At 38.8% G+C, this 13,879-nt stretch overlaps 1 protein-coding gene across 3 annotated transcripts; it reads left to right on the top strand.

Moving 5' to 3' along the window:
- Window positions 1-844: 844 nt before the first annotated feature.
- HESX1 (HESX homeobox 1) lies at window positions 845-9,976 on the top strand. Of its 3 annotated transcripts, XM_080996849.1 has the most exons (6): window positions 845-2,418; window positions 4,033-4,171; window positions 4,388-4,587; window positions 4,911-5,012; window positions 6,266-6,328; window positions 8,059-9,976. In XM_080996849.1, exons 2-6 carry the CDS (start codon window positions 4,150-4,152, stop codon window positions 8,107-8,109), a joined length of 438 nt encoding a protein of 145 aa, XP_080852975.1. In that variant the 5' UTR covers window positions 845-2,418; window positions 4,033-4,149; the 3' UTR covers window positions 8,110-9,976. The 3 variants fall into 3 exon arrangements, with proteins under 3 accessions (XP_080852975.1, XP_080852973.1, XP_080852974.1); XM_080996847.1 differs by lacking the exon at window positions 845-2,418 and having other exon boundaries at window positions 2,426-4,171; XM_080996848.1 differs by lacking the exon at window positions 845-2,418 and having other exon boundaries at window positions 2,426-4,171; window positions 6,266-9,976.
- Window positions 9,977-13,879: the final 3,903 nt, after the last annotated feature.

Here is a 13,879-nt window from a genome sequence, read left to right as displayed (position 1 = left end):
TGTTTTATTTGTAAATGTATTCCCAAAGAAGAGCAGAGTTTGTATACATACTGGATTTTTAAAGTCGAACATGTTTATGGGATGTTTTGCACTGCTGCAGATTGCTTGCTGTCTTTTCCCACATTTCATTGCTGGGTTTCCATCTGGTGCGGAACAGAGTGCTCTTATTTCCCTAGGTTGTTGTGCACATCACACTGAACTCAACTTTGGCTGAGCACAGACGTGTGGCTTGGTTGGAGCTCATACCTAATTTGCTTTTCCCTGGTCCTTTTCAAGCCTGTGCTGAAATAAGCCAAAGATTGGCTTCATGTGTTCTCTGAATTCAGGCTTGTGCTTAACCTGTCTCCAGACAGACTTTGGTTACAGCTCGTGGTTAGTCTAAGGTTACCAGATTTTTTTTCAATGAATCTGGGGACACGTTTCAACTTCAATAGGAATGATAGGATTTTGTCAGGGGATTGATTTGTAAATCCAGGGACTGTCCCTGGGAAACGGGTACATCTGGTAACCTAAGGTTAGTCTGGAGAGAGCTTAACCACAAACATGGGTTTGGTCAGCATACTAAGCCAAGGCAGCAAAAAAGGACTTGAAAGGAGCAAAGCAGGCTTCAGTAGTATGCCATACATAAAGTAATTTATTTCTCTGATTTTACCTTCCATGGAAGCCATTCTCAGAAAACAAACTATGATAAATGCAAATATTAACTGATTATTAACTCAAAATAATGTAAGCTTATTATTCATAGATTAATTAAGCTCTCATTTTTTTAATTTCTTTTGAATAAGGAATTAAAGAGACTTTAATGTTTTTAATAACTCTATAATTTACCTTACCCCCAAAGCTTACACCAATAAATTGCCAACACTAGATGGCAGCATTATAGAGCTATTATTAATGTTAATGTTCTTTTCAGTACAAACTACTGTAGAACAAAAAGAAATAATTTAACATTCATTTTAAAATAAAAAGTGACACAAAATGGCACAATTCACCTATGCGGCTAAACCGTTATTCCCAACTCAGGGGAATTCTGTGGATATAGCGTATCTTGATTTCAATGAGGCTTTTGACAAAGTTCGCCATTATATTCTTGCAGAGAAGCTGGCAAAATGTGTGCTGGGCAAGGTGGATTTACAGCTGGTTAAATGACCAAACCCAGAGCGCTCACTAATGGTTATCATCCTGGGAAAAAGTGACAAGTGGGATGCCGCAGGGTTCTGTCCTGGGTCTGTTGTTGTTCAATGTCTTTATAAATGACTTGGATGAAGGAATTGAGAGGATGCAGATGACACCAAATTTGCAGATGACATCAAACTGGGAGGGGTAGCTAATGCCACAGAAGACAGGATCGGAATTCAAAATGTCTTTAACAGATTGGGACAAATACAGAACTCTACATTTAGGTAGGGAGAACCAGCTGCACAAATATAAGATGAGAGACACCTGGATTTCCAACAGTAAATGCTAAAAGGATTTAGAGGTTTTAGACTATAAGCTTAACATGAGCCAACAGTGTAATGCAGCAGCAAAAAAACTAATACTATTCTAGGCTGCATGAACAGAAGTATAGTGTCCAGATCAAGGGAAGTAATAGTACCACTCTATTCTGCCTTGGTCAGACCACACCTAGAATACTGTTTAGGGAAGCTTTTAATATCTGAAGGACTATTGTATTTTAATATTTTGTTGTAAGACGCCCAGAGTGGCTGGGGAAACCCAGCCAGATGGGTGGGGTATAAATGATCAATTATTATTTTTATTATTATTATTTATACTGTGTCCAGTTCTTGGTGCCACAATTTAAGATGGATATTGACAAGCTGGAATGTGTTCAGAGGAGGGTAATCAAGACAATCAATGGTCTGGAAACTAAGCCTTATGAAGAATGGTTAAGGAGTTGGGTATGTTTAGCTTGGAAAAGAGACTGAGAGGAGATATGATAGCCATCTCAAATATCTAAAGAGCTGTCACAGTGAAGATGGAGCAAGCTTGTTTTCTCCTGCTCTGGAGGTAGGACCCAAGCTAATGGATTCAACTTACAAGAAAGGAGATTCCAGCAAAATATCAGGAAGAACTTTCTGACAGTAAGGTTGTGGAGTCCAGAGATGAAATTGAGTTTCCCATTCATACTTTATTGGAAAAAATACAATATCCCAAAGACAAACAGTACTGATGCATTTAATAAATGTATTTAACTTCAAACCTTCTTTTATGTGCTTTAAAAAGGTAAAGGACCCCTGACAGTTAAGTCCAGTTGCAGACGACTCGGGTTGCGGTGTTCATCTCGCTTTATTGGCCGAGGGAGCTGACGTTTTGTCCGCAGACAGTTTTTCCAGTTCATGTGGCCAGTATGACTAAGCCGCTTCTGGCGAAACCAGAACAACGCACGGAAACGCTGTTTACCTTCCCGCCGGAGTGGTACCTATTTATCTACTTGCACTTTGACATGCTTTCAAACTGCTAGGTTGGCAGGAGAAGGACCAAGCAACAGGAGCTCACCCCGTTGCCGGGATTCGAACCACCAACCTTCCGATCAGCAAGCCCTAGGCTCAATGGTTTAGACCACAGCGCCACCAACTTTTTACATTAGTTCATTATAAAAACTAGGATAGCAAATTATTTATGATACCTAAATTCGAATTGACTTAGCACATAAAAGCAACTCCCAGACACAAGGTTGGGCAGTGTGTATGGATGACAAGACCCCCAATCAGCCTCACTGATGTGGTCACTGGTGGAGGAAGAGGAGTGCGGGGGGAGCACACCACCCCCGGCAGCAGGATCCTGGTGGGCTACCATCAGGGCTGCCCCCTGCCCCCGCTGGGTGCCACGCCCCTGTGGGTGGCGTGCTACGCCCCCGCGACACGCATGAAGCTCCGCCACTGGATGTGGTCCAAAGGAAAGCAGAACAATATGTTTGGCACCAGCTTGACTGCAGGAGTTGCCGGAAGGAGTCATACAAGACACCATCCATAACAGATTCTGATATAAAAAGGTGTACTTTGCAACTTGGAGTAGACCCACTAAAATTGATGGAAAATTACTTAACTGATTCCAGTGGGTATACTATGAGACTGACTAATGTTAAATACCACCTCCCCTCTAAGCAACAGTAGCATACAGGGTACAATCCTGCTTTTTTAAAACAAAAGGTTCCTCTGCTATTGCTTTCACTGGGATTGTTCTCCAAAGTTTTGTACAAGTATTTGTTGGGCTCCTCTTAGAATATCAGCATAAAATTACATCAGCATAATACAAGTGCTGGGGGCTGGGGAGAAGCAAACAAATTTCTACCTTTTCAAACTACTTAGTTCAACAATTCCTGTTAACTAATCCATGCTCTTGGAAGACAATTACACTGAGCTCTGACAACATTGCCAACCCATTGCAGTGTGCCTTATGCCAAACACCATTGTTATATTATTGACCATGTTCACTATTACATATGCATATGAAAAAACAGAAGCTTTTTCATCAGGATTACCCTAATAGCATTAAGAGATTATTTTTAAAATTTCATTGGAAGAAAATTCACTTAAATGAGATTACTTATTACTTGACTGGTTTCCTATCATGCTGTTATGTTTAGGTAAGTGGAGTCCATTAGAATGCTATTTTTTTTAAGAAACCTGATTTTATACATTAATGATTTCAAATAAAAGAGAAGTGCTATATTTGTGCGCTGGTTCTTTTGAGAAAGTTAAGTCTGATGCTCTGGTTAGACGAGATAACACTTTTTGTCCCTCTTGGTGCCCCCCCTGGTGTCACCATTAGTTGCTAATTACTTGCAAACAAATAAACAATTAACTCCTCGTGCCTCTTGGTGGGAGAATCTTCATTGACATGCTAAAACTTTCTAATAAAAGATTTTAATTAATGACGTGGCGAATCCAACCCCCTTGTCAACAAAGCTATAAGCAGGAACTGGGAAAGAAAAACCTGAACTATGGTGCATTTGGTACCTAGGCTGACAGTACAAGAATGGCAAGCAGATCACTCTGTCCTCTAAATGCAACTTCTCACAACCATCAGGACAAATCCAATCTTGGGGAAAGCAAAAAGGCATCTTGTTCATTTTCCATTGAAAGCATTTTGGGGTTAGAGCGGAAAAAAGATGGCACAACTGCTGCAAAGCCACACAGGCCATGGATGGATAAATGCAGTGATTTGGGTAAGAGGGAAACCTTCATTTCTGTTTTCTTAACTTTTTAACCTGAGTTCAGGGCTTTAAAAAAGATAATTAACAAGCAGTGAACAATTAACAAGCATCCATTAAATAAGCTGTAAAGAAAATCAGGTTGTTATCTTTCAGTTTTGTCTTTCTTAGGTTTGAAACGTATAACCCAACATTTCATGGTATTAAAATACTGCATTTGTGACTTTGCAGGAGAGGATTGCAACCCTTGTCTACGGTTTCCTGCAATTTCCTATGCAATCCCATTGTTTAATGCGATCAGCTACCCAGAGGCAGAAGAAAGGGTTCGGAAATGTGAAAACTATTTTGCAGTCAATGAAAAGCTTTCTTACAAAAGGGAATTGAGTTGGTACAGAGGTAGGAGGCCAAGAACTGCATTCACTCGAAGCCAGGTAGGGATTGAGTACATTTAACCTATTCATAAATCTAAGAATGGATGTTTTGCTTGGTGCATTGTTTAGTAAGAGGGTATTTATTAGCAAGAATCCAGAAATGCCTGTTTCACAAAAGTCTGTACAATCATTCATTTACTGAATAAAAATACGTATAGATGTTAACATGTAATCATCACTGTTGTTCAAAATAGCTTAGTTGATTACTGTTGATTTGTATTTAAGTTTAGAATCTGACCTCAGTTTTTATCAGGCGATTCAACTTTATTTTTTGCTGCAGTGAACAATAAATAAGTAATAGTGTTCCTCTTTATTCTCCTTAGATTGAAATACTGGAAAATGTTTTCAGAGTGAACTCTTATCCTGGGATTGATGTTAGAGAAGAACTAGCTCAAAAATTAGATTTAGATGAAGACAGGATCCAGGTAACTTTTGAATAGCATTATTTGAATCTTTCTGTGATTATATCTGTCTGTCTGCTTAGCAGATCTCGCAGTGGTTGGAAATAATAATTAACTGCAGAGATTCTGACTCCTACTGTTTTGGGATTGCTTTTGGAGCACTTTATGGGAGAAAACAGGACACTGCATATATTTGCACTCCCTAACTCCCAAACTCCCAAACATATATTTGCCTAAATATAAACTTACTATAAAAGAAATGCATTTTATTTAACCCAAAAGCATGTATGTTGCCAGGATTTAAGACTTGGAAGTGTGATGTCTTGATTGTATAGTGAGAGGTAACTCATACAGAATTCAATGATCTTTACTCCCAAGTAAGTGTACTTAGGATTGCAAGAGAATGTAAAATTATGATTATATTAGGAATTTATATCAGCAAAAACTAAGGCTACAATTCTAAGCATGCTTGCCAGGGAGTAGGCTCCATTCAACACAGTGGGGCTTACTTCTGAGTAAACATGCATGGGATTGGGTGCTGTACGTTTTTCAAACTTTTGTTTAGGTGGAATGAGAAACTTAAAATAGGATTTGTTATAACTACAAAATGATGAAAGTGCATTTAGCAATCTGAGACTTATCCAACATTTGATTTAAAATTCCACATAGTTTTAAACAACTTTCTTTTATCTGCCTTCAAACAGACTGAAGTTAGGTCTTACTAAGTAGACACAATTTGTATTTTCTAACCTGGTTGCAACTTGTTTTAGATGCTGTTCAGAATACTTTCTGACTCTGCTTCAGGTGCTGATGATGGACTTTTATCTTTGTTTTAACTGCATCATTTAATGCTTTAAAAGTCAGGTCTCTTTTTTGGACTGCAGTGGATGACCAAGCATCCACAGCCAGCACTTTCTAGTAGCTTAGAAGTCTGGATAGATCCGCATCAGAGACTGTGACAGTCTGATTTCCTAAAACCAATCACCAAATGCAGCCATTCCACACGTTTTCTTCTCTCCTTTATTTACAAAGTGTTCATTTCAATCTAGCACCCAGATTGGGTATGTCATAGCTCAAAGAACATAAGGAGAGCCCTGCTGGATCAGGTCAAAGGCCCATCTGTTCCACCATCCTATTCTCACAGTGGCAATATTTTATGTTAGTATGTGGTTGTACACTGAGGCTTCATTTTCCAACATAGCCCTTTCCTTTAAGTGGTGCTATGAAGATGGTTGATCTGTAACAAGGGTACCTTTTTTCCTTTTGAACAATTTCAGATCTGGTTCCAGAATCGCCGGGCAAAGCTGAAGAGATCCCACAGAGAATCTCAGTTTCTAATGGTGAAAAACAATTTATCTCAAAACATGATAAAATAATAGAATCAACCACCCAATACACTAGTGTATTGCTGAAGCGTGATGTGAAGCGTTCATAAACTGCAAACTCTTATCGAGGAATTATAACGTTACAAATTTGCTTGGATGTTAGTCAACTAGTTCTGAAAGAGAAGAATGATTTTGCGAAGGAAAATAAATGGTGATCAAAGATGGGGAACTTGCGGCTCTCCAGATGTTATGGGACCCCAACTCCCATCAGCCTCAGCTAGCATGGCTAGCGATCAGGCATGATGGGACTTAGAGCCCAACAACATCTGGAGGGCCACAGGTTCTCTATCCCTGTAAATACTATTGTAGTAATATTCCTATTACTAAAGGGGGGGGGACATTTTCTCTAACGGCTTAATAGCTTATTTTCAGGGAAAAGGTGGGGGGGGAGCTATTTTTGCAGATAACTAACCAAAGGAGGTAGTGATGCATCATTGTAAATTGTGAAGACTAAACATACAACGGGGCGGAGAAGCTGTGACTTCCCAGATATTGTTGGACTCCAACTCCCATCATCCCCAGCCAGCATGACCGATGGTCAGGCATAATGGGACATTGAGACCAACATCTGGAGGGCTACATACATCAAGGAGGCTTTGCATAAAATTGTGTAGCTCAGTTTTCCCTGCAGCTGTGTCTCTGGCCCTCAGGAAGCTGTGTATGTATGGGGCCTGCACTATAAAATCCAAAGGATCCACATGAGAAGCTAAGTACAGACAGCTGCAGGGAATCCTGTTCTGGCAGAAGCATTTCTCTCTGTAAGATTTGAATCTTTTCTGCTATGTTTCCTACTATGATCCAGAGATGTGCAAATGTTTATTGGGCGATGGTGGCTATTGACTTAAAAAAGGCTTTTTGCCGGGATATTATGCAGCGGCATCCCACTTTGTGTCTATGTGTCTCTGCTTGGTGGGACCTTCATGAAAAGAAGAAAATGGCATTCACATATGAAACCAACATATAGAATATTATGGGAATCTGCAAGATCAATCCCTGGGGAGGGAGAGCGAGCATTTTGTACCTTCCCGCTTTCCTCAGGAAACAGATTGCTCCTGCGATGATCCCTTTGTTGGTTTTTTGGAACCATTTCAGGTCAGTGTGTATATATGCCAAGATTTGCCAGTCTGCAATAACTACAACCCAGCTGATCTTTCATAGGGTGCAAAGGCAGTACGTGTCCCGTCATTCTCAGAATGAAGAAAACTTTGGCTATATCATAAATACCTGCTTCCCTCCCCACATCTTTTAGAAACCATGTTGTTTGTATTTTATACTGTAGCAGATGCATTGCCTGTTAGTTTCCAGGGGAGTTTAAAGTGCTGATAATGACCTTTAAACAGTTCAGGACAATATTATTTAAAGGACTCTGTCCACCTGTACCCACAAAAAGTTGCCTGGCCCTTAAGATTAGAATGTAAGATTTTTTTAAGATTTAAGAAAATCTTAAAGAACATGAAAAGAAAGAAATAACAGATAAGATAGGAATAGAAGCCCACAAAAAAGTAAAGTATTTAGGTATATGGTTAACAGCAAAAAATATTACCATATATAAGGATAATTATGTAAAAGTTTGGCTAGAAGTTAAAAGAAATCTTGAAATATGGAACAGGATGACTCTATCCCTTTTAGGAAGGATCGCAGCAATAAAAATGAATGTGCTTTCAAGAATGTTATTTCTTTTTCAGACAATACCAATAATAGCAGGGACTGCATGCTTCAAAGAATGGCAAAAATAAATTTCAAGATTTGTCTGGAATGGGAAAAAACTGAGGATAAAAAATAAGATACAGATATGAAAGAGAGAGGTGGTTTCTCACTTCCAGACTTAAAATTGTATTACAAAGCTGCAACCCTAATATGGATCCAAGATTGGATCAAACTTGACAGAGAAGAGATAACAGACTTGGAAGGACACGAAAATAGGTTTGGATGGCATGCCTATCTATGGTACGGAAAAACAAAAATCCATAAAGGATTCCACAATCATATAATAAGAAGAGCGTTGCTAAAAGTATGGGACAAATATAAAGAACTATTAGAACCCAAAACACCTTGGTGGTAATCACCTATTAGGCATTATCACTAAAAACATTGGGGGGAAAGGGAGACTGGCCGACAGATAGAGAATTGTTAGTAGAATAGGAAGGGCAACTAGAATTGAAAGAATATGAGGAAATAAAGGAACATCTTCAAAGTTGGTTGCATCATAGGCAGCTAAAATATATTTTTTAAGAGGACAATAAGAAAGGTTTTTTGTACAGGGTTTCTAAATTTCAAAAGGAAGTAATAGGAGAGAACTCAAAATTGTAAAAGAAAATGCATAACATCCTTTTGGAATGGGAAACGAAAGATGAGGAAGTGAAATCAGTAATGATCAAATGGGCGTAAGACATAGGCCACAATATAAAATTTGAAGATTGGATAAAACTTTGGAAAGTAAATCTGAAATTTACAGACTGTATATTGTTAAAGGAAAATTGCATGAAGGTGATGTATAGATGGTACATCTCACCGGTGAAATTGGCCAAAATATATAAAAATGAACAGAGGGAATGTTGGAGGTGCAAAGAGGTTGAAGGGACTTTTTATCATATGCGGTGGGATTGTAAAAGTGTTAAGGTATGTTGGGAAATGATCTACAATGAATTAAAAAAAAAATGTTTAAAATAACATTTGTTGAACAACTAGAAGCCTTCCTGTTGAGTATATTAGGACAAGACCTGCCAAAAGAGAAAAAGGCATTATTTATGTATGCAGCGGCAGCGGCAAGAATACTACTAGCACAGAATTGGAAGACTGGAGAAATTCCAACAAAAGAACAATGGCAAGAAAAACTGATGAGCTATGCGGAATTGGCGAAGCTGACACACAGACTTTGGGAAAAGAACAATAGGGATTTTGAAAAAGTGGGAACCTTTTATATTATATTTGCAGATACAAAGAAAGAATATTGATCTGATGGTAGGATTTAAATATTCACAACTTTATGGATAGAGAATAGATAATGTAATAAAAGGAAAAATATGATATTTGTAGAAAATAGCAGAATATACTAATGAGGTTAATAAATCAGAAATGGAAGTTGAGGGAAGTCCAAAAGGGGGGAGGGAGAGATGTTTATGTAAGCTGTATGTTATAAGTATATTTGTAACTAAAGAAAAGGAAATTAATAAATTTTTAAAAAAAGATTAGAAAAGCTTTGTTCACATGGCCACTGTCAATAAGATTTCTTAGACTGGCAAACACTAGGGGCATGGGCTTTTCAGTGGGAGCTTCATATTTGTGGAATTCACTCCTGAGGGAATTGATGTCTGGCCCTGTTTGTGTTAGCTTTAAAACCTTCTTTATTTCAATTTGCTTTTAATAAGGTGAGGACCTGAGTACCTAACTGTTAAATTGTTGTGTTGTTGTTTAAAAATCTGTTTTATCTGGATTGCTGTACTGGGTTATATTGTATTCTAGAACTGCTGTTTTTAGTTTTTGAAATTGTAATGAGATGTTTTAGTTGTATTTTATGGTTTAAAATGTTTAAGTGGACCACCTTGGGAGGCCTTTACCCTGAAGGTGATGTATAACTTTGGAAAATAAATAAATAATGCCCAACATGTTGAGTGTGCTATTTTGCTAGGGGGCATCTAAAGAAATCTGCCAGAAATCTGTAGCCAGATGAAAACAACTTGAAAGCTTCAACTGTTTCAAAATGCAGCAGCCCGATTGCCTTTAAAGGTCATACAACTCCCATTCTGAAACAGCTGCGTTGGTTGCTAGTTCATTTCTGAACTCAGTTTAAATGACTTAGGTCCCAAATATCTGAGAGACTGCTTCTTTCCCTACAGGCCCTCTCGGGCTTTAAGAGCAGCAAAAACGGGTCTCCTGATACTAGCTCTGCAGATTTCAGAAGTTGGGGATTGGGTGGCCCAGTAGAGGGCATTCTCTGTGGCAGCTCCTAAATTGTGGAACTGCCCACAGAGGTGCTGGTGAATGCTGGAGACACACCTCTTTGCCCTGATCTTTGCCAGATGTGTGTTTTTAGGACCCACCCTATTCATAGCTGTCAACTTTCCCCTTTTTTTAAGGGAAATTCCCTTATTCCGAATAGGATTCCTCGCAAGAAAAGGGGAAAGTTGACAGCTATGACCCTATTCCTGTGACTGTAGTGCAATTTTAAGTATTTTTAATATTGAATTTTACTTTGTTGTAACCCGCTTTGGGACCTGCTGGTGAAGGCTGGTTAATTCTTTTAATGTAGTTATGATAATGGTAACAATAGATAAACTATTTCAAAACTGCTTTATGTTTACACTGTAGACATACACTAACAAAAAGCTGGTCTTTCCTTACACAAAAACTGCAGTCTGTTCACAGATGCCACCATACCTTTAAAGCACATACCTCCTGCCCCCCTGCAAGAATACAGGAAACTGTAGTTTACCCCTCACCTGTAGTGTCTTTCCTGGCTTCCTAACACAGCAGGTTGCTGCTGCTTAGCAAGGGGAGGGGCAAGGTGTGTGGGGAGTTTGGTGCAGTGCAGCACATGATAGCAGAATTGGATTGGCTCCAGGAGAGCCACAAGTGTCCCAGCCATACTGCCTCACTGGCTGCTACTGCCCATCACAAAGCTACAATTACTGGCACCCTTGACAAACACTTTCCTCGGGGAATTATTGGGCAGCGGATGTATTTCAAATGTACGGTACTTCAAAAGTTATTATGTGCAATCTGCTTCTCTCAACTCTTTGTTCTTAGATTCTAAGCTGCTCCTCTGTTCATGCAAAATGGAGGAGATGAATTTCAACCACTTCCTCCTGCAGTTTTCACAGGCACCAAATCCCTCACCAGTCTCAAGGGCCCTCCAACTGTCCAGGATCAGATTGGCAGGGGGCTGCAGGGGGAAGGGGCAGATAGGAAAGCCCCATTCCATTAACCTTTATTCTGTTCCTAAAAGCGAAGTTCTGATCCAAGCCACTGAGTCATGATTTTTCATATGCAGGAACTACTGCAAAGTGTACGATGGAGAAGCCATATTGAATCCTTGTGTGGCTTTCTCTTTAGCCATGTGAAGTGGCAGTCCTGCTGTGTTTTCCTGAAAAGGATTACAGAACAGGTCTACTTGTTTAAAATTCTCTTTCAAGGTTGTTAATCATTGTTCAGATATAAATAAATAGTCTAGCATCACATAGTTGGGATTTTAAAGTAACGGGAGGGGTTCATAAAGTAAAACATCATCTTTCTAAACAAATGCAACTAGTAGGATCTCATTCTGGGGTTGGAGAAATATGCTGATTGTAATTTTTGCGTCTCATTGCTATTCAACTCTCACTTTACAAAATTCTCCTTTATATATCTTTCAGCTAAGAATTCACTTTATGCCTCTGATAAGGTGGGCTCGAGCCCACAAATGTTTATGCCATAATAAATTTGTTAATCTTTAAGCGGCCACAAGGCTCTTTGATTGGTTTTTCTCCCAAATGAAATCCAGGATCCAGTATATGTGGAACAAATGCAAAATACTTTTCCATTGGCGTAACAAACTTTTAATGGGCTGCTCTAATACAAGGAAATGTTACACTTAACAAGGATTTCTGAAGTTTATTTTACTTACTCTGACAAAAGACATACTGAACAAAAGATTTGCAAACACCTTCATTTTGCTCATCCTCCCCTTTCTGTACCTGTGTCATTAAATGCCACTAATTTGAGATCTTTGTGACTCAAAATCTCCAAACCAGGGTTGTTTAGGAAATCAATAGATGCAGCTAATATTATTCAGTGGATTAACTCACTGTTTCCTTAATCATTGTCTTGTTAATCTTATTTGCTTTTTTTTCTCCATTCTATAGAACTGATTATTTTGTAATTGGATCAATGTCTCTAAAGCCTCATTTACTTCTGGCAAAAAAGTTTGGAAAATGCCAAAACAGCACTGTAAACAGTGTAAATTAACTTCTGACTAGGAAAAGAGTGTCTTCAATGATCACCAAGCAGAACAAATACCATCTCCGCTTACCAGAGAGATCTACATTTTTCATGTAACTACTGGACTGTAATGGAGTAATTGGAAATCTATAGTAGCATGCCAATGGCCTTAACCTGGAGAGACTGAGATTTATAACATTGTTTTGGTGTAAATCCCATGTTACTCAAGAGGAGTTACTTCCAAGTATACCTGCCTATGGTCAGTCTCCATAACTGCAGCCCTTAACCAGTTCCTTACACTGTCTGACCACGGATGTGGGAGTAAGAAAAAGTATACAGAGCTGCGCAAACTGGGTACTTTTAAAAATTTAATTTGGAATGCCCCACAGTAGGTAAAATGGATTCCCAGTAGTACTGAAGTAATTTTCAGATGAGTTATTGGAAAGTATTGAGCACAGTTGCCTAGCATAGCTGGCGTAAAGTTTGCATTCCATTTTCACCCTCTGCAGAATGACCTCTGCATGAGTAATAGAAAACAAATCACTACACTTGGCAAAATTACAAAATGCAGTAAATTGAATTCCTCCTAATCTCTGTGGTGGCAGGGCACTTGCTCTTGGCAGTGAGCTACTGGAGTGCCAGCATTATAAGCACTACATTTAACTGTGGGCCTATTCACTTGCTGTTTTTCAAGAAGAAAGCTCAACTCGGTACAAGTCTCAGACAGGTCCCAGCACCAGAGTGAAAGGACGACTTGTCTCCTTGGACTAGACAGAGAGAACCTAATACTGTGTCCTGTGATCTCTAACTTTTGCTCATTAGAGCAGAGGAGCTGGTTGCTTTAGTTATAAGCATTTAAAAATACAATAAATTAACTGCGTTTGTTTTCCTTCAGCACAAGGTCTGATCAGCTCCATTTCACTGATTGTAACCATCTTGCCTGCTTTATCTAGTATACCATGATAAGGGTTGTTGTGTGTTTAAGAGGGTGTTTGTATTACGTAGCAGGCTTTCATTGGAATGCATATATATGCCTCGTTTTCCTGGAATTTCTAGATTTTCATAGTGATCTGTACAATTTGTGAAGAATACAGTTTTTAACTGTATGATGCACAAATGTGATTTTAAATCACATCATCAGAATGTATTTCCCACTTCTGCCTGCTCACTACACTCTTCTGCTGATTTTTCCTGTGCGCTCTCTCTCTTTCTCTCCCCATAAGCTTCACATCTCTTAATAGTCTTAATAACTGTGATGGTAAAGTCATTTCCCAGGGTACCCCTGTCTGCATAGTGTTTGTTTTTTGAATGGTTTTATCTGCCTTAACTCCACTTTTCTAGGAGTCATATTTTATAGGAAAATGTGAACACGAATACCAGTCTTCCGTTGTTTATGTATGTTGTCTTTTTGGAGTTTATTTAGCTCTTGTATTGAATTGCTTAACACTGCTCAGTTGAGATGTGATTTATATAGAAGATGCAAAATACTGAAAAATCTGATAAGAAAAATCTTGGCTAGCACAGAACAGGGCAATATAGTAGCCACACCAACAAGCTGGTGATCAAGGCCCTTCATCTCACAATTCTATT

This window comes from Podarcis pityusensis, assembly GCF_964106645.2.
Source record: "Podarcis pityusensis genome assembly, chromosome: 2".
In the NCBI taxonomy this organism is placed as follows: Eukaryota; Metazoa; Chordata; class Lepidosauria; order Squamata; family Lacertidae; genus Podarcis; species Podarcis pityusensis.
The sequence above is the reverse complement of the archived record's forward strand: the minus strand, read 5'-3'. Positions and strand labels throughout refer to the sequence as shown.

Bases quoted from the DNA above. Each gene is read 5' to 3' on its own strand.
- HESX1 (XM_080996847.1), top strand. From the start codon at position 3,982: ATGGCAAGCAGATCACTCTGTCCTCTAAATGCAACTTCTCACAACCAT. The intron at 4,588-4,910 runs GTAGGGATTGAG...TATTCTCCTTAG, and splicing joins CTGCATTCACTCGAAGCCAG to ATTGAAATACTGGAAAATGT. The intron at 6,329-8,058 runs GTGAAAAACAAT...TTTCTTTTTCAG, and splicing joins GAGAATCTCAGTTTCTAATG to ACAATACCAATAATAGCAGG.